This window comes from Danio rerio, chromosome 21 (genome assembly GCF_049306965.1).
Source record: "Danio rerio strain Tuebingen ecotype United States chromosome 21, GRCz12tu, whole genome shotgun sequence".
NCBI lineage: Eukaryota > Metazoa > Chordata > Actinopteri > Cypriniformes > Danionidae > Danio > Danio rerio.
This window is the reverse complement of record NC_133196.1, coordinates 43,437,709-43,459,675: the sequence shown is the minus strand read 5'-3', so window position 1 is coordinate 43,459,675 and position 21,967 is coordinate 43,437,709. Positions and strand designations below refer to the sequence as shown.

The following is a 21,967-nucleotide window of genomic DNA, read 5'->3' as shown; positions in this document are numbered from 1 at the left end:
TTGAGTGAAAGGGATCAAAGGTATATTTAAAATGCACTTCAACATTAATCTGGTACTGTGTTCACATCTGTATTTTGAACGTTTTTTCATTTTTCTGATCCTAAAAATACAGGAAAATACAAAGCAGCAATATGAAATCCAATATTGTTAAACAATTCCCAATACAAATACAGAAAAAAATGTTTCAAGTTTGTGATACGTTAGTTTAAGCACATCAACAGTTAATTGTGAACCTGTCTTAAAGAACATATTACAATGCTATCCATTTCAAAGTTTTATTTTCAAACATCTTTCACAGCTCTACGCTTTTTAAAGCTCAACACCTGTATCAGAACATGTCTAACTTCAGAGCTCTGTACGCCATAAATGATTGGATTCAAAATGCTTGGAATGATATGAAACAGCAGGGAAGCAATTTTCCTGTAATCTGAATATGCAGGAAAGCGATGTAACACTATAATAATTAAGCCACTGATGAGCATAATCAGATAGAGAGACAAATGAGTGCTGCAGGTTTTTAGTGCACGGCTATTTAACATTTTACTCTTGGTTACTAAGCAAACAGCAGTTATTTTAATGTATGTAACGGCAATACTTCCCATAGAGGAGCCAAACAGCAGCACTGTGTATATCAGTCCATACAAGTTATTGATAGTCACATCCTCACAAGATAACTTGAACAAAGATGCATTGTCACAAAAAGGATTTGATATAAACGTTCTGCAGCGGCTCAGCCTCAAAGTAAGGCCTATCAAGATGCTGATGAACAGTAGTGCTATACCCCAGGCTAAAGCCGATAGTGTGATCACTGTTTTGTTTGTCATTATAGTTTGGTAGCGGAGTGGATTGCATATGGCCACATATCTGTCAATAGCCATGATTATTAGTATGGTGTGGGAGGTTGTGCCATACGTGTGTGTAGAGAATGCCTGAACAACACACTCAACATAGCTGATATAGCGCTGAGATGGTGATTTTAAAATGTCCATAAGCAGTCGAGGAACCATGATGGAATTTCCAAGAATGTCATTTATGGGCAAGTTACAGAAGAGCATGTACATGGGTTCATGCAGGCTCCTATGTGTTGTTATGACAATAAAAATCCCAATGTTAAGCACCATAATTGCCACATAGAAAAGCAGAAAGAATACAAAAACTGGATACGTGGCTTCTTCAGATACCCTTAGTCCTTCTAGCTGCAAAATGATGCTGTTGAATGTGTAATTCTCCATTCAAAATGTTTTACGTCGATTATGAAGAGATTTTGAAAAAAAATCTCCTTGAGGAAATCTCAATCGCCAGTGAGCAAATTTCAAAATCCTCAAGGATTTGCTCAGAGCTGGATAGTTAAACGCAGCATATTATGCAAATAAAAATGAGTTTAATGCACAGATGATAAACAACTCCTAAGAACATAATAAACGGGAAATAAATGTATAGTAAATAGAAAAAAAAAGGATGTACTTATTAAGCGCCTCTCTCCCAAGATGGTTTCAGTCAAATGAAGAATGAAGATGATAGCTAAATCCAGCTGTAGCAGACTGGCTGTGGGCTTCTTTTATAATCCATCACCTTATAGAATATGCAAATATAGCCTAATACATCAGTGACAAACCCTGATGTCAGTGGGAAAAAGTTAAGAAACAAATGTATATATGAAACCATCCACCTGCTATACATAAATAAATAAATAAATAAATAAATAAATAAATAAATAAATAAATAAATAAATAAATAAATAAATATATATATATATATATATATATATATATATATATATATATATATATATATATATATATATATATATATATATATATACATTTCTATGTAATATGACGTATACCTCTTACAAAATGTTTAATTTGTACAACATGACTTCCATACTGGTGCATCTATAATTAGGAAACATTTAAAGGTCACTATTTACTCACCCTCAATTGATTCCTAACCTTTATGAGTTGTTTTACTCTAACAACTGACAATGTTATTAGGACATTGGGTGAGTCAGTTTTAGGTAAACTATCACTTAAATAAGCCAATTGCATTGCCACTCACTCTCTCAATCTTAATCTTGCTGTGTTAATTAAATTAAGATATTTTTTCACTTTCTTGGTCTAGGTATTAAAACGTAGTTTAAATTCTTGATTGTAACTGATATGTCCTGAGTGAGGTTAGTGTACTGAGAAATCATACTCAAGCAAAACCATTACTTTCTAAAAATATATAGTGCACCATAGTTCAAAGTACAGTAGACTGATCTGTTCTTATTACTACTCAGAGTAAAATGTAGCCCTTCTAAAAAATGGATTTTGTGAGATTTATTTTTGTGTAATTATTTTATGTAAACTTTTCATTTGTGGTTGTGTCAACTGCCGAGAAATGAGAAATAATAAGAAATACTGCATGAGATGCGCATGTGCAGTATAATGTTGGGGCAGTAAAAAATGCATGGATGTTTGAGGCTTGTATGTCATAGCAAGCTGTGGATAAGTTTTTCCAAGCTTTTTTCTAAGCTTTTCACTCATCATAGCACACGTGCTGCTGATTATGTGACAATAAAAGTGATTTGATCTGAAAAATTGAAAAAAAAAAATGTTAATGTACTGTATCAGTGTTATACATCTATCTATTCCTGCATCATTCTTGCATAATCATCTACAAGAGATGGGAGATGAAGGTTCACAGCCCCTCTTACATTATTATACTGTGAAAATAGATCCACTTTAGACCCTGCTAATCAAAAATGTAGCTTACATCAGTGTCATTTGATGTTAAGGGTGTTTCTAAAAATGTAAGTTAAATTAGGTTGTCATTTATACTCTTTAAATCTGAGATTAGTTTCATGTGAAGACACATTGCATTAATATATAAACTTAGAAGTTGACATACAGCTGCTGCGTTTATATGTGGAGTGAAATCTGTGTGAACTAACTCTAACTTTGTCTAACAAGATATCAGTGTCCAGGAGGCAACAAACAAAAACCTAACATTATAGTGCAATTAGTAATTGTTTAAGGCCATTTGGTAAATTTAGTCATTTACTCATCATCCTGTGACGCTCCAGGGACAGATAAGTCCGGTGTTCTCCAGCCTCCGGGTCCTAGACTGCAGCTCTGCACAATACGTTTGGCCATAGGAGAAATGGTCGTGCCCAACTGAGCCTCGTTTCTCTTTAAGTTTTTTAATTCTACACTTTCGCCAATTGGTGAAGTCTTTTCTTCGCTGCTGTCGCCACTGGCTTGCATGGTTCGGGACCTGTAGAGCTGCGCATCAATGGATTTGCTCTTCAGTGTTTGGACTCTCAGCAATGAATATTAAACCACACTGAGCTAAGCTAAACTGAACTGAACTTAAACTCTGAAAACTGAACTGACACTGTAAAAGCACTATAGAATTAAAGATCAATTAAATATAATCAAATCGTTAGTGACACACAGTCTAATCAGTCTCTTTTTGCATCTTCTCTGACACTTCTAAAAGCCAAACAAAGAAAATGTGGATACAACTAGACATAGTATAATAGTAAGAAATCAGTATATGGAATTGGACATATCATGAGTCTCAGTCACTTACGTTTCCTCGTTAAGATGTAAATTCCATAAGTGTAAAACCCCAGTAGACATTGGGCCAATCAGAAAACAAAGCAAACTATAAATAAGTCATGGGCCACACCCTCATCATTTGCATGTAGGCCTACTTTAGGTCCTTCATCTGGACCTGACGAGAAGCTGACGTCATCAAGAGAACACATTAGTATGCAACAAAATTTTCTAGTGAGAAAACAATGATAGTTTCCCTCCCTTGGTATTTTACAGCTATTTAACTTGAAAATAGAACTGCAGATTGTTGGCTGTGTCATTGAGCAACAACTCCACAAGATGTGCAAACTTGCGCCGACATAAAATGCAAGATTTACAGATTACATTTATTCAGCTCCACTACGAAGAAACATAAGGTATGCCTAATTGTATTTTTTATAATTTATCATGTTTATTGTAAAACTTGAAGCACATGTATCAACAAACATGTGTAGCCATGTCAAATCATTCATTAATTCATTTTCTTTTTCGGCTTAGTCTCTTTATTAATCTGGGGTCACCACAGCGGAATAAACCGCCAACTTATCCAGCATATATTTTACGCAGCAGATGCCCTCCCAGCTACAACCCATCTCTGGGAAACATCCACACATTCATTCACACTCAAACACTACAGACAATTTAGCCTACCCAACTCACTTGCACCACATGTGTTCGGACTGTGGGGGAAACCCGAACACCCGGGGGAAACCCACGCGAACACGGGGAGAACAAGCAAACTTCAAACAGAAACGCCAACTGACTCAGCCGAGGCTTGAACCATTGACCCTCTTGCTGTGAGGCATCAGCACTACCTACTGCCCCACCACGTCGCCCGCCATGTCAAATCACTCAGCTTATTTGTCATCTTTTCATGCAGATGATATTAAGTCCTGATTGTGTTTTCTTTGACATTATAGCTTAAAATAAAACACACTACATCTCTATCAGTCTATCTTGTGATCAAAATAGTTTAATGTTACTCTAATATTCTAGTTTACATTTGTTTGTGTTCAGTACATCATGCTCTGTGTGTGAAAGAGAGAGAGAACTGCATGCCAGAGCAGTGCTCATTAATATTCATGACAATCCATGTATGGTCAATTATAGACCTTCTGATTCTAGAGCGATTTTTTGAAGTAATAAATGAGCATATAAAACAATTTCTGGAGACTTTTTTTTAACTTACTAAAGCTTTAAAACTCCTATGCAGGTATCAGAGAACAACCTAAGTTATTAAACCAATGGAGTATATGGCACAATTAATGCTTCCACAGTTTGCATGTTTGCTGCAGTTTTGAAGCGTAGTTTTAGTAGTTAAAGCATTTCACTCTTTGTAATAATTACTTCACACCACAATAGTATATACAAATGCTATAAACTGTCAAGACCATAATATGCCCCCCCCCCCCCCCCCCCAATGGTCGGTCTTATGTTTTAAAATTATTAGTAACAAAAGAAAAATACATATATACATTAGCAGCAAATGCATTAGCAAACAGTTCAGCTTATTACATTTAATAGCTATTATAATGAAATGGAATCAAGCTATAAATCTCATTAGCCGTTTTTCCACTGTATAACATACACATTCTGATAAAAGAGCAACGAATGAATCTCTCATTTATAAATATATATATTTTTTGATGACATTAAATAAGAGGTGTCACTTTAAAAATGCACACATCAAACGTTATAATGAAGGCATTTGACTGCTTTACTTACTTTTTATGTTCATTTAAGACGAAATTAGTTGTATTTGGAAAAAAAACCTACCAAGATCGACATCCTTATATGTTATTATTATTAATTATGCTTGTTTGTCTGTTTAAACACGCACCCAAAAGCCAGATTTTCTCTCCGCTTCAAATTGCGTGTACAGAATCCGTTTAGGAAACAGCCTCTGTTTATCACTATGGAGCGCGTCAGCTGACAGTCATGCACCATTATATCACTGTTTTGAGGATTGTATAGGCACCTGTAATCAAAAGGAAAGGCAATCGCGCCGTTTTTAATACTTATTTAGAAGTGTTTTCATTCCTAAACAAAGTGAAAGCACAGAAGACTCACGTTTTAGAGCAAGAGGTGACCCCTGTTGGTTCGGCGGTATGGGTTGCGTATAGGGAGGATAGGCTGTTCAGAGAAAGACTGAGAATACCGGAGAAATACTTGAAAATACCTTTACAGGATGATAGCGGGATAGAACAGTAAAATACGGGAGAAAACGGGAGGGTTGACAGGTATGATTTGAATACTCAGAACTGGTTAAAACTATACCACCAGTGTTTCAAGGTGGAGTAGTGTTCACAGAGAGCTTACTGCTGCGAGTTAAAACTGACCCCACAAAACTTGACTTTCTCATTTGACCTTTTACGGCAAAGGAACATGCACCAACAAAAAAAAGACATGTTGAAAATTAAGAGTCAGTTGCTGAAGCAACAAATTTACAGTTCTTGGCAAGCTTCAGAGAACATTTTCTGTGTTCCAGCAATCTCTGCTTAGGTTGAGATTTGTGTGACCTCACTGAGAAAACATGCCTCCACAGCTCCTGTTCTCTTCACTCTAGTTCAGATGTTACAAAGATAACTGCTTGATGTGTTTACATTCCCAACAACTTTATTTACAATTACACCCCAAAATAATGACTCATTATTTAAATATTAACATTTATATAAAGGTGATTTTGCACTGTATGTGGCGCAGTTCATTTTGTCTCATTTTTGGGGGCTTTTTCACTACATTATGTTCAGAGCAAGCTATATTGTTACCAAAACGCAATATACACACTGCTGATCACCAACTGGTCTAAGAGTCTCTACCTGTCTTAGAACCAGTGTCACTACCAGCATCATTGGATTTGCAACATGGGGCACCACATAGAACGTATTGGATTTATGCTGTGGGTTAGTTTATAATAATGCAGGAAAATTGTGAAAATGTCGAGCAAGATAGCAATAAAATGTTAGTTTTGACTTGTTTACGAATAAGCCTTTTAAGCTCCATTCATGTGCACCTACACATTTTGGCAAACTTGCCATCATCAGGGTAAAGAAGTTTTCAAGTTTGCCAAAACATGTACAGTTGGTGAACACAAGTGCTGTTCTTTAAAAAAGAATTAGCCATGTCAATAAAGAGTTTTTAACTTTTTCACTTATTTTTCGGGTGCCTTGGACTGATTATTTTTGAATACCATTAAAAATCCCTTATCCAAAGAGCACTGACATATGAGTTACACCTGAACTCCTTTTTGGAAGACATTTAAAGTGTTTAAACAACTGTACATAAAACACTGACACAACCATGGTTTCTGCCATTCTTTTCCACCTTTCAGATGCCATGCAGTTTCAAATACATTAGAGCCAATAATATTAATCTCTTTAACATCCATTCAAAATATAAAGTCCCAGGAGTCTTGCCTTTAGTAGCCTTTAATTGTCTGAGCCCTTGCAAATTTTGGCTGTTTTGTCTATGGGCATTAGCAGTGGCCTAAATCATTGGTGATGGCCATGCATGCCACTCCAGTGCATTGTATGGGTGTCAAAGGAAATAATCTAATCCAAACTAATTTGATTTTCCAATGGTTAAGCCAACTATGCTGAACCTGAATCACAAAATGTTCTTGACAAGATGTTAACTTCAGTGGACAGCCTATACACGCCCCAGCAAGTTTCTCACAAGTCTATTTTTATTACTTTGGTGGTACAAAAGCTTTGCTGATTTTTTATAAGTTTGATCTTTATGGGCAGATAAATTATTGGTGACACTTTTTTATTTTATTATTTTTTTTAGATTAAATAAATTAAATAGATTAAATTCTTTAATATTTAGCCCTACACAGAATGCATACCTCTCAGTGGATGCTTCTGTTGTGGTCATGCTTAAAATAAATGAGCAATTAATTAGAAAAGCACTGGGATTTTTATAATAGCCCTTTGTGCATCCCTCACACCACCAATGACCAAACTATAATTGAATTACAGTGTTGAAGGAACTATAGTGCAGTTGGACTGCTAATCTCATGAAAGGCTTCTCATCAGATATGATTATGGGTTTATGTGTTTTTCTAAATTCGACTTTTTAGACCACTTTAATACAAAGAAAATGTTTATTTTTTGTACAATTTTAGTTATTGTACTTATTAATTCTCCAATGTTGATCTGTCTTGATATTACTTATTATTATGCTAGTTTTACATTATTTGACTGTACTGATATAAAGATGTTGGAGAAGTTTCTTACAGAGGCCCATATTCTGCTGTTGCGTAATATGTTTGGAAACTGATTGAGCTGTTTTGGACATGGAAGAATAATGATCTGTCCCAGTTAGAATTAGAGCCATGAGGGCTCTAGAATGTCTCGGGACTAATTATCAGCTCGCTTCATTAGCAGATGTGTCTGATAAACATTTATCAGCTTGTCAATTAGCTCCCAGGGGGTTAATTATTATTTGGCATTTAAATGTGTCCCTTAAAAGCAAACCATTTTGGAACTCATTAATGAAGATGCAACAGTTTCAATGTCCCTCTGTGAATAGAATACCACTTGTGTCTAATTAAGATCTAATCATCTTCTGATTCAACAATGTACTCTGAAATGTGGACAATAACAATTGGGTCAGAGTGATGTAATATTGGTCCTGAAGGGGCACCAATTACTTTGTATCAACAAACATTGTTTACGACATGAATCTTTGAAAAACAAACATGCTCAAGTCCATAAGGATATCAGCTGTCAGAGCACATCTCCTGACATTTTAGAGTTATTAAACTCATTTGAACTCTTCAGATCTGAGGTTCACATGATATGATGACATATGCTCATTTATAATACAGTACATTTCAAAAGTTTTATTTATTGATTTATTTTAATCAGTATGAACATGTTAAAATAATTAAAAGTGACAGTTAAAACGTGTAAATCTATAAAATGTATTACATTTCCACAAAAATAGTTATTTAGCATGAATGTTTTCATTCAATTACTTTCTTTTCAGCTCTGTCCCTTTATTAATTTAAGGGTTGCCACAGCGGAATTACTGCCCTTCCAGCTGCAACCCATCTCTGGGGAACATCTATACACACTCATTCATTACGGACAATTTTAGCCAACCAAATTCACCTGTACCACATGTCTTTGGACTGTGGGGAAACCAGAGCACCCGGAGGAAACCCATGCGAACACAGTGAGAACATGCAAACTCGACTCAGAAACACCAGCTGACCCAGGCGCGGCTCGAACCAGCACCCTTCTTGCTGTGAGACGACAGCACTACCCACTGCGCCACTACCAATGTTTTCGTTATTAATGATAATAATTATTAATCCTTATTAGCCATATCAATTCATATTTTCACTATTAAATTAATTAGCAAATTTAAAGGATTGCAAATCATTTTGTGGCATTTTTTTGTTGCAAACACACAAATACTTTTTAATGTATTAAAACAGATAACAGTGTTCTCTTTACCGCTTGACTGTGCTTTTTTATTAGAAATGGAGGCTTTTTACAAAATGTAAAAAGTTACAAATAATAACAAATTGGAAGTAATTTCATTGTATAATGTATTGATGTACTTTTCCACTAAATACATTATATTTATGTTATTATTATTATTATTATTATTATTATTATTATTAATTGACCTTTAGTTACCCTAGAATGTTTGTTTCAGAGCTCTCCTTGATGACTATTGCCTTGGCAGGTCTTGATGTGTTTGGGTGCTACACAACAGTACGCAAATATTGCATCATATTTTTTGATATTGTGCTAAATATAATTATTTCCCTGTGCAATCCAAGCCTTAGTAATTCTCAAATTTCCTTACTCATTTACTTTAAATAATAATGTTTACTTCTTTTTATTATATTATATATTTCACTGTTTTTAATTATATTGTTATAATGTTTCTCTTGTACCTTTCCTACATAACAGCTTAAATCATCTTGTTCAACCTCCAGCTAGTCTAGTCACTTGTACACATTTCAAAAAGCCAATTCTCATGTAGCATCATTAGTTCATTGTGTAAGTCGCTGATTGCAATAGAGTTTTTGTAATTTTCGGAACATATTTTCTGTACAATTTGTTATACTATTTATCTACAGTACTCAGCATAATTGAGTACACCCCATCCATTTCTCAGTGAATATAGGCAATGTATTTTGGTGCATTTAAACAAAACTGATTAAACAGATTTATTAAAATAATATTTTAGTCTTCAAACATATTTAGAAATGGAAAGATTAAAATGAAAATGAATTACAACCTACAAAATTTCAGTTTTTGACATTTTTTGCTTCTCTTGATTTTTCCTCTTTTAAATTTGTGTTTAATAATTTCTATAACATAAATTTGGCTATCCTAGTTTTTGGACCGTTATCGTGAGTTATTTTGTAAGATAAGCTCCAGATTTGGCTTCAGTACTGACTTATCTAATGTATATGCACAAATATAATATTGAATAGCTTACTATTAAAAATATGTATTAAAAATAGATTTGTGAGGGGTGTACTTACTGTATGCCAAGCAATGTATATTCCTATTTTTGTAAATGGGTTCTGACCTGATAATTTGCACAGGTGAATCTTAAATTCAGGGAATTGTAAAGCATTACATTAACCAGTTATTAAACCAGTTCTCTAAAATGGTTCAGAAATGCATTCAGCTGGCAAACATTAGAACTAAACAAAAGAAGAGATAGAAAAGGCCCAGAATGAAAACATGTTTCCAACGAAACCATGTTTTCAACAGTGACCTTTTATGGACAAAACATTACATTATATTTCTCAGTTGCTTTGTACACAGTTTCTCACCTAAATCATCCTTACTTCCATAACATCTAGCCATTCAATGCTTTAGCAGTCAATACAAGACGTTCAATGTGTTCATCATAAAATGCAGATTAATAGTCCATGGATTTGTGCTGGAAGGATAATATAAATAGTATAATAGATTAAATAGATAAAATAAATAGAGCCAGAAGAGGCCAGTGGTGTAGACACATTTCAGATGAAATCCGAGCCTTGTCAATCAGGGCCTCACAAAGTCTGAGGACGCAGTCAAACATTGAGAAATCAACTATCTAAAAATAAAGACAGCAGTGTGTACTGTGCTGTAATTTTTCATAGGGACCTAAGAGCACCCCTTTTTATATCCCAGTAAGCGGAAACATGGTTAGAGACAACGGTTCCATTAGGCTAAGGGAAATGCACTGACTGGGCCACTGTAGAAGACAACGATTTCTTTGAAAACATCTCTGTCTTAGTCTGTTAGCATCTTAACTGTCTACATGGTGTTGAAAAGACCCTATAAGCATGAATGTATGTGCAAAAAACAAAAAAAAAAAAAAAACATCTATAATAAATTTACAGAAAACTTTCATAGTGGCACATAATTTTGGTGTAAATTTGTAAGAACTGCACCGTGTCCAAAATGAAATGTATTATAATTCATATATAAATTTGTATTGTAGTGTATGATGGAATTTGAGTTAACCACCACAAAACCTTATATATTGTATGTGGAATAGGCTGGATTCAATCTGAACAAGACGTGGTCATTAGCCCCTTTCACACAGTGATACCGGTAAATATATGGAACATTTCCAGAATGACTTTACCGGTATATTCAAAAAAGCGCTGTTCACACAGGCGAGGACGTTACGGAATTTTTCTGGAAAAGAGCATTCACACATCCATTCCAAAATACCGGTAAATTCTGTCATCATTAACCAGAAATGAGCTCTAAACGGCTACGCTTGTATTTGTAAACATTTGACTACATCACTAACTCTGTGGATGGATCAGTATTGTGAACAACTTCGATGAAAACATATAGAGAAACACTTTAGCATGTCGAGATGTACATGATATGTGTGTGTGTGTGCGCTGGTGCTCACGGGCTGTTTCACAGGCACGCGCAAAGCTTGAAGGTAAACAAACAAAGGCTTATCATAAGCATCTTATAATTATTTACACGGTTGGCATTAAGATGAACATATAAACATTATCTGACTAATTTTTAGCAGCTAAATGTGTCTGGAAAAATATTCAAAGGCTTTTATTCTCGTAAACCGCGCGGACGTGAATGCGTCTGACTGTTCTGATTGGCTAAAGCAGACGTCTCACGTCAACACGTTCTAGACGTGCACACGCTCTTTCCGGCAATCTTCCTTTTGCGTTCACACAGCGCAGCATTCCCGCAAATAACCCGTAATGTTACAACTTCTCTTTCCAGAAAATAGCCAGAACAAATTTACCAGTGTTTTCAAAAAGGGCCTGTTCACACATACACACCTTTCCGGAAAATTGCCGGTAATTTTTTTTCTGGAAAGGTGTGTATGTGTGAAAGAAGCTAATGATTGTGCAAGGCCAGCAGGGAGGGGAAAAAAAATCACCATATGTGCTGTTATTTCAGAGCAGGGTGTGCTAACTCACTTTTCCCTTATAGCCCCACACAAAACACAGCATCCTCTCACTTTCTTAGAGACACTATGTACAGTAAGGCTGTCCTCCCCGATGATGAGAGGGGCCCATTTCAAAAGTTTGTGATAGTTTGGGTGAAAAGCTTGTTTCACACTTAGACTTTTGTGTCGCTTCTTAGTGTTAACTGTGGGGGAAATTATCAATAAATTTTTATGATAAATCACTGCATAAGCATACTGAAATGTATCTCTTGACATATTTAACCGGTATTTTGAAATGAATGTGTGAACGGCGCTTTGCCAAAAAGAAAATATTAGTAAAGTCATTGCAGTATTTTTATGGATAGTTTTATGGATTTTATGGATTTATAGTTAGTGATTGAGTTGGTCAGGGCAATTTTACTGCCTCATGTCACACCACTTCACATTAAAATTTACTATGGTAGCACAATCTGATGGGTAGCATATTTTGCCATCAATTTGCCACCTACTTTTTAATGGGTAGCAGGAAAACATGACTGAGTAGGAAAAATCGACAGAACACCACTATTACTGTATGGAAGGGGATAATGAGAGTTACATCATGAGCATCACGAGGCAGTGGTTTGTGACCCATAGCATAACACTAATGGAATTACTTCAAGCCCATTCCCTAAGTTTGAGAAGTTGAGAAGTTTGATTTAGACATGTTATTTTACAGAAGTGGATATCTATCTCAGGAAAGAATATGATGGCGGCTATAGATGCAGCATGTAGTAGAAGTATCACAGTAGAAGTCAATATAGCAAATAGAATAATGTCTCTCATCTATACAGTACCCCCATCATTGAATCCAAGCTCACTTCTATTACAATTCATGCAGTGGCGGCTCTAGTTTAAATGGCACCCTGGGCAAAACCATCCCAAACACCCCCATCCCCCCAAAAAACAGAGACACCATGGGGTTGACTTTATGTATATTTAAAATATTAAAATATGCATATTTAACATATATACATTTAATAATCATTATAAATACATATATATTTTTTCAATAAATGTAACAATTAGTTTATTATTATTATTATTAATTTGATGCATTTATTCATTCATTTTCTTGTCGGCTTAGTTCCTTTATTAATCCGGGGACGCCACAGCGGAATGAACCGCCAACTTATCCAGCAAGTTTTTACGCAGCGGATGCCCTTCCAGCCACAACCCATCTCTGGGAAACATCCACACACACATTCACTCACACACACGCTACGGACAATTTAGCTTACCCAGTTCACCTGTACCGCATGTCTTTGGACTGTGGGGGAAACCGGAGCACCCGGAGAAAACCCACGCGAAGGCAGGGAGAACATGCAAACTCCACACAGAAATGCCAACTAAGTCGAGGTTCGAACCAGCGACCTTCTTGCTGTGAGGCGACAGAACTACCTACTGCGCCACTGCCTCGCCATTATTATTATTATTTTTTTATTATTATTATTCATTCATTTCTTGTCGACTTAGTCCATTTATCAATCTGGGGTCGCCAGCGGAGTGAACCGCCAACTTATCCAGCAAGTTTTTACGCAGCGGATGCCCTTCCAGCCGCAACCCATCTCTGGGAAACATCCACACACAAACACACACACACTAAGGACAATTTAGCCTACCCAATTCACCTGTACCGCATGTCTTTGAACTGTGGGGGAAACCGGAGCACCCGGAGGAAACCCACGCGAACGCAGGGAGAACATGCAAACTCCACACAGAAACGCCAACTGAGCCGAGGCTCGAACCAGCGACCCAGCGACCTTCTTGCTGTGAGGCGATAGCACTACCTACTGTGCCACTGCCTCGCCCCTATTATTATTATTATTATTATTATTATTATTATTATTATACAACTATTATTCTAAAAAATAACATGAATCAATCCTAAATATAACTGATGTAAAGACAACAACTGGAGTAATACTCTAAGACTTTTGCATGGATAATAATTATGACAGTTCAATATTATACAAAAGATATTTATATATACAGATTTTTTTTATAGAAAGTATATACTGACACCAAGATTGGAGAGTCACAACAGCAAGATGAGTTATGCTAAGAGACAGTGGGGGGAAAAAGGAGGGTTGTAATGACTCGCAAATAACAATAGTGTTGTAAGAGAGCTTTCTCGGCCTGGTGACTGGTGGCCAATTCTGTCCTCTGCAAGGCCAAGGCTGAGTGTGCTCTTGTGATTGTATACTTTACTTTACCACGCAATAAACAGCAGGTGTGAATAGTAACCCAGTTAGGCTGCCTAACACTGCTTGTAATGCTATTTGCTTCAATTCCATTGTCACTTTGCAGATGTTAGATTAAACTACAGGGAGTGCTGGAGGACTGAATGGGTTTTGCAGTTATTAAAGATGTTTGGCAGGAGAAAGTGTTAGCAGAACAGGAACAGCATTTTAAACATTCACTAGATGATTCCTCTTTAAAAAAAAAAAAGTCACAGTTACGTGCCCTGCCTCTTTTAATAGTATGCATGCACAAAGTAGAGTGTGTGTGTCAGATGAAAGAGAGCGTGGTTAAAGACGGGAGTACGCATCCATGTAATGTCATGCAGTAATGCAGTAATGCTTGATAAGATGATAAATTCTAGTTTGAAATTGACTCATGGATCTGTGCTCATAACGTTCATGCCACTTTCAGAATAAATCGTATAATTCACTGATTATACAAGCATTCGGTTCCTGCTGGTGACAGACCGTAGACAGCTGAGAAGGAATTTAGGCCACACTGATGGAAAACTGAGCGTGAGTTCATCAAAAATCTATTGTAAAAAGCTGTTAAATTGGTAAATCATGCTGTATATTAGTTGTAGATGAACATGCAGCAACCTATTTTCTGTACACCATTTTAGAGCGGAGTATAACTAGAAATTGCATCTTTACCAGTTGGCACATAATTCAGTAAGTCTTGCTCATTTTATTCTTCTAAAAATGTGTTCATGTATTGTCGTAAGTGTATGTACTTGCCTTGCTATTAATTTAAAGGGTTAAAGCATGAAGTATTTTTGTGATGTATTCATATGGTGAAATGTTCAAGTTGCAAATGTCTCCTTTTTTCTCCTTTTTTATCTTAGTATGAGACTGTAAAGTGTATATAGGTGCTCTGATCAATACAAATTTCCAGACTAAACTTACTCACTCAATGAGAATGTTGAGTTTCACATTACAATATGTTAACCTGCTTAGATTGTTTAAGTTCTTAGATACAGACTCTCTCTCTCATGGCTGTAAGTCAGTGTTTATTAAACTTTGTTGGCCATGCCGCTATAAATATATATGCAGCTATATATGCAGCTATAAATATCATTGCTGCAGAAGTGTGAACTCATGTTGACCACGGCCTATTTTCAGCCTGTAAGCTCAATCATATACAGTGCAACTCTGATAATCATTGTTGATAATAGTTGGTTTTGATTTAGAAAATTGTACAAATTAAAATGTGTTCTCACCAGTCCCAATATGTTTTATCTCAACAACCATCAGTGATTCAGCATTGATAGAGGGGAGAAATACGAATAGATATAGATTATATAATTTTGATATGGTCTGGATAAGAAGCAGATCTGAGGGATTTTCATGCATTTTTAAACACTACTAATGCAGATTTGAGATTCAGTTTGGATATTTCATTTACTCAAAATGATTTATTGGATTTAAATAGTTTTAAAGATAAAACTAGGAAAGTACACGCCACCATCTTTAGAAAAGAAACTGAAAGAAATACCATCCTTAGAGTAGATAGTTTTCATCCTCCATGGCTGATCGAACAAATCTCTTTTGGACAATCTCAGAGGTTAAAAAGGATTTGTGATATAGAAGAAGATTTTGAAATTAAAGATATGATATTCACAGATTTAAATAATGTTGCTTTAAAAACGGAGTAATTTATAAATATTATAAAAATGCAAAAAATAACAGCAGAGATGAACTGCTAAAACAAAGCCCTAAATGTAATCAGTCAGAAAGCTCTGTTTATTTTGTCACACAATATAGCAGAGGCAAATAAAATCAAGAGAATCAATGCTGAATTAAGGATGATTGTTGAGTTGACCTTGTGTAATTTTTTTAAAGATTAGCCATTTAATACTTTTTAGTGCCTTGGACTAATTTTTGCTGTTTCTTCTGATGAAACCTTGCCCAAATAGTACCAAAAATTATTAATGCTACCCGTAAGCACCTTTTGTTTGATTTTGGATATTTGTTAAATGAATTTGTTAAAGGAAATGCCAGGATTGTGCATAAAAACTCAAACACACGACTGAATGGGATACACTTTTTTATCCAATAACAAAAAATTTATATAAACTATGATGGAAACATCAAATGAGGGGACAGCATTAATGGACAAACAAGAATAATATTTTTGTCATTCTAAAATGCTTTAGTCAAAGTTCGTCATCTCAGTGGTTCTGTTATATTATCTCCAAAAGCCAGCATGCAGTCATTGTGTTTTGTTATTTAATTCATTATATAACAATAAAGGTCCATAGAGGCTTTTCTTACCACAGAAAATTTTTTTCTCCTTTTTTATCTTTGGCACAAGTTTATCAGGAAGTGACACGTTTGTTCTCCTTGATTCATATGCTTTATTTGCAAATGTTATATAATTTATATATATATATATATATATATATATATATATATATATATATATATATATATATATATATATATATATATATATATATATATATATATATATGTATGTATGTGTGTATATATATATATATATATATATATATATATATATATATATATATATATATATATATGAAGTCAGAGTTATTTGCCACTTTTGATTTTTTTTTAAACATTTCCCAAATGATGTTTAATAGAGCAATGAATTTTGTACAGTATGTCAGATAATATATTTTTCTTTTGGAGAAAGTCTTATTTGTTTTATTTTGGGTAGAATAAAAACATTTTTTAAATAATAAAAAAAACATTTTAAGGTCAAAATGATTAGCCCTTTTAAGCTATATTTTGTTTCGATAGTCTACAGAACAAACTATAGTTTTAAAACTTATGTTTAGAAATGTGTTGAAAAAAAATCTTTCACAGTCTTCTCTCCGTTATACAGGAATTGGGAAAAAAAAATAATAAAAAAAAAAAAAAAAAAAATATATATATATATATATATATATATATATATATATACAGGTGGGCTAATAATTCAGGGGGGCTAATAATTCTGACTCCAACTATACACAATAAATATATATATATATGAATGTGTGTATACAAGTTATATAAATTCTGAAACACACTGTGACTTAAATGAGATGTTTTAAAAGCAGTGATCCAAACAAGAAAACGTTTCCAGATACTGTGTTTCCAGTTATACTGTTCATAAGGTGTTAATCTAGCGCCTGGTAGTAATTTTCTTAATTATCCGACAAACCCTATTTAACTTTTCAGATTCCATTGACTTAGCAAGATGGTGACAGTGCCAGTGAATACATTTTTTCTTAACTCAATCAAGTTCATTAGCCGAATTAGCTAAGACAGGTGTGTTGACAAGTTTGGACACCTCTGGACTAGACTAACTTCGGGAAACATGTTGTGTGGGCACAAAATTGGTCCAAAGTTCACACTAGTATGGTGGCCGGGGGAGCTTATTGTGCTGCAATTTTAGAGAACACACAAACACAATGCAAACATTTTACGAAAACACACTGCATTTTCTCACAACACAAACACATCGGAACACAGCAGAAATGTTTCAAGGGGACCCAAAAACGTGATGAACGCTGATGTGCCATGAGTATTGCTTTGTGAAGTTTTAGGTGATCTTTGAAAAGTGAGTTCTTTTATTTGTTTATTTTAAGATCCCAACTCCTGTGTTTTTAATATTTATTAGCCGAAATAACCATAACCTAATTAGCCGGGTCTATATATATATATGAAGTCAGAGTTATTTGCCACTTTTGATTTTTTTTTAAACATTTCCCAAATGATGTTTAATAGAGCAATGAATTTTGTACAGTATGTCAGATAATATATTTTTCTTTTGGAGAAAGTCTTATTTGTTTTATTTTGGGTAGAATAAAAACATTTTTTAAATAATAAAAAAAACATTTTAAGGTCAAAATGATTAGCCCTTTTAAGCTATATTTTGTTTCGATAGTCTACAGAACAAACTATAGTTTTAAAACTTATGTTTAGAAATGTGTTGAAAAAAAATCTTTCACAGTCTTCTCTCCGTTATACAGGAATTGGGAAAAAAAAATAATAATAAAAAAAAAAAATATATATATATATATATATATATATATATATATATATATATATATATATATATACAGGTGGGCTAATAATTCAGGGGGGCTAATAATTCTGACTCCAACTATACACAATAAATATATATATATATGAATGTGTGTATACAAGTTATATAAATTCTGAAACACACTGTGACTTAAATGAGATGTTTTAAAAGCAGTGATCCAAACAAGAAAACGTTTCCAGATACTGTGTTTCCAGTTATACTGTTCATAAGGTGTTAATCTAGCGCCTGGTAGTAATTTTCTTAATTATCCGACAAACCCTATTTAACTTTTCAGATTCCATTGACTTAGCAAGATGGTGACAGTGCCAGTGAATACATTTTTTCTTAACTCAATCAAGTTCATTAGCCGAATTAGCTAAGACAGGTGTGTTGACAAGTTTGGACACCTCTGGACTAGACTAACTTCGGGAAACATGTTGTGTGGGCACAAAATTGGTCCAAAGTTCACACTAGTATGGTGGCCGGGGGAGCTTATTGTGCTGCAATTTTAGAGAACACACAAACACAATGCAAACATTTTACGAAAACACACTGCATTTTCTCACAACACAAACACATCGGAACACAGCAGAAATGTTTCAAGGGGACCCAAAAACGTGATGAACGCTGATGTGCCATGAGTATTGCTTTGTGAAGTTTTAGGTGATCTTTGAAAAGTGAGTTCTTTTATTTGTTTATTTTAAGATCCCAACTCCTGTGTTTTTAATATTTATTAGCCGAAATAACCATAACCTAATTAGCCGGGTCTGTCACATTTTAGCAGAACGTTTCCGTTAAATGTTTGTGTTGTGAGAAAACACAGTGGGTTTTATTAATTGTTTGCATTGTGTGAAAATGCAAAACATTTTTTTAACCCTTTGATGCACAAGCTATAAAACAGATATAGAAAAAATAAGCTTAGACGGGTTACTTTGGATCCATGTTGTGCAACAAAGGGTTAAAAATATGTTTGCATTGTGAGGATTTGCAGCACGTGTGCTGTCAAATTACTGAAGATCTTTGGTCCCACTTTATATTAAGTGTTCTTAACTACTATGTACTGACTTCAAAAAATAAATACAATGTACTTACTGTGTTTATAATGTATTTGAGAACACGTGGTGCTTTTGAGTTGGGATAGAGGTTGGGTTATGGACAGGTTTGGTGGCATGGGTAGGTTTAAGGGCGGGTTGAGGTGTAAGGAATGGTCAACAGTGTATTTACAAATGTAATTACAAAAGTTAATTACAGATGTAATTACATACATGTATTTAATCAAGCATAAGTACACAGTAATTACATGTATTTACACAATAAGTACATTGTAACAAACTATTAATTCCTGTATAAGTACATATTAGTTAAGGCCACTTAATATAAAGTGGGACCAGATCTTTTCTTAATTTGCTGGCAGTTTTTGTAATTGCATGTTTTATCTTAAAATGCAGCATGTTAAGCTCTCTCGGTCACCGTACCTTTACAGTCAACTTTATCAAATTAAATGAGTGTAGTAACTCACAATATGCTGAAAGATAATTCTACTCATTTGAAAAGAGTTTGGAACTTAGTGTTAAAGGTAATGAGGTAATTAAATGCCTCATTACTTAAACTTAAATGATGAAAGTTCACAGTCCTCAAATAGATTTTTTTTTTACTTAAATGGTTTGTTGCAATCAGTTTCCCTTGAACGGATTAAGCTGCCTTAACTTATTGGGTTTTACAGTACATTTACATTTTACATTTAGTAATTTAGCAGACGCTTTTATCCAAAGCGACTTACAAATGAGGACAAGGAAGCAATTTACACAACTATAAGAGCAACAATGAATAAGTGCTATAGGCAAGTTTCAGATCTGTAAAGTCTAAGAAGGAAAGTATTAGTAATTATTATTTATTTATTTTTTGAGTACAGTTAGTGGTATATCCAGAGAGGCAATTGCAGATTAGGAAGGGAAGTGGAGACTAAATAGTTGAGTTTTTAGTCGTTTCTTGAAAATAGCGAGTGACTCTGCCGTTCTGATGCAGTTAGGGAGTTCATTCCACCAACTGGGCAGATTGAACGCGAGCGTTCGGGAAAGTGATTTCTTCCCTCTTTGGGATGGAACCACGAGGCGACGTTCATTCACAGAACGCAAGTTTCTGGAGGGCACATAGATCTGCAGAAGTGAGAGCAGATAAGAAGGAGCAAGGCCAGAAGTCACTTTGTAGGCAAACATCAGAGCTTTGAATTTGATGCGAGCAGCAACTGGCAGCCAGTGCAAATGGATGAGCAGCGGAGAGACATGTGCTCTTTTAGGTTCATTGAAGACCACTCGTGCTGCTGCGTTCTGGAGCTGCTGAAGAGGCTTGATAGAGTTAGCTGGAAGCCCAGCTAGTAGAGATTTGCAATAGTCCAGTCTGGAGAGAACAAGAGCTTGAACAAGGAGTTGAGCTGCATGTTCAGCTAAGAAGGGTCGGATCTTTCTGATGTTATAGAGTGCGAATCTGCACGATCGAGCAGTTCTAGAAATGTGGTCAGAGAAGTTTAGTCGGTCATCAATTGTTGCTCCAAGGTTTTTTACCATTTTGGATGCAGTAATGGTTGCCCCATCCATCTGTTAGTACTCAGTTGGTTTGAGTTCTCTTCATTTATTGGGTTTTACTGTGCTCAAATTGCTGTGCTCAAATGGATTAAGTTCACAATACTCATTAGGATTCGTTTTTGATTTCAAATGGTTTAGGTAATCTTAACTGGGAAAAGTCTGAATGCTAAGTGTGTGTAGAAAAAACAGTGTAGGTGGAGATTGATGTTTCATGGTTTAGGTGAAGTTTCCCACAGCAGAAGTTTGGCCTCTTAAAAAGTTACTTGAATGAGTAAATCAATTTAATATTCTTCAGAGACTCCTTCAACAGCATGCGGTTTCTTCTGTGTTCATCGGCCAGCAGTTTTCATGCAGTACATTGAGCAATGAGCATAAAACAAAGGGTTTTGTTGAAAAGCCTTGTTTTTTGTAGCATATTAAAATTTCTTTAATATTTGAAGGATGAAGATTACATTATATATAGTATACATATCCCGGTTTGTTTGTTTTTGTTGAACTTTAAATGATGGACATTACATTATTCGTTCATACACATTATTTGATTGTTTAGACATTGATTTATGTTTATACTTAATTTTGATCTCAACTCTATTTTCTAGGGTAAAGTTGACTGTTTTATTTTATTTGTAAAGATAGACTTTTTAAAACAGTTTGTACTACATGGAAAATAAAATAAGAAAAACAAAAATCATTTCATAAAATATTGTTAAAACATTCTTACATGGATACCCATTAAAACACACTCACAGCCACACAAACATATCTTTAAAATGAATAATACTATGCAACTGTGTCATATACTGTAGGGAGATATAGGTAATGTAAAGTTTTTTTTTTTAAAGAATTGAGGTTTAAAAGTGTACTTTGTCTCCACCTGCTAGTTGTCTTGGGGTATTGCTCACGTTGTGTGTGTGTTTTTTTTTTTTTTTTTTTTTTGAAGTTTGTGAAGTCTTCTGTGTGTGCAGCATTAACCATATGTTTAACATCATTTTGCAAACATTGTGATTGATCAATTAACGACTTATTGATTGGTTTGAGAGATCCTTTCTTGCTTTCAAATGTAAGACATTGATTAATTATGTT

At 34.7% G+C, this 21,967-nt stretch overlaps 2 protein-coding genes across 2 annotated transcripts in view; one reads left to right on the top strand and one right to left on the bottom strand.

The window, feature by feature from the left end:
- slco2b1 (solute carrier organic anion transporter family, member 2B1) overlaps positions 1-21,967 on the top strand; it is a 68,751-nt gene that overhangs the window by 12,238 nt on the left and 34,546 nt on the right. The window lies entirely within an intron of this gene.
- On the bottom strand, positions 282-1,232 carry or70b1 (olfactory receptor, family 70, subfamily B, member 1). Its single transcript, NM_131083.1, has one exon. The coding sequence runs from the start codon at positions 1,230-1,232 to the stop codon at positions 282-284; it is 951 nt and encodes a 316-aa protein (NP_571158.1).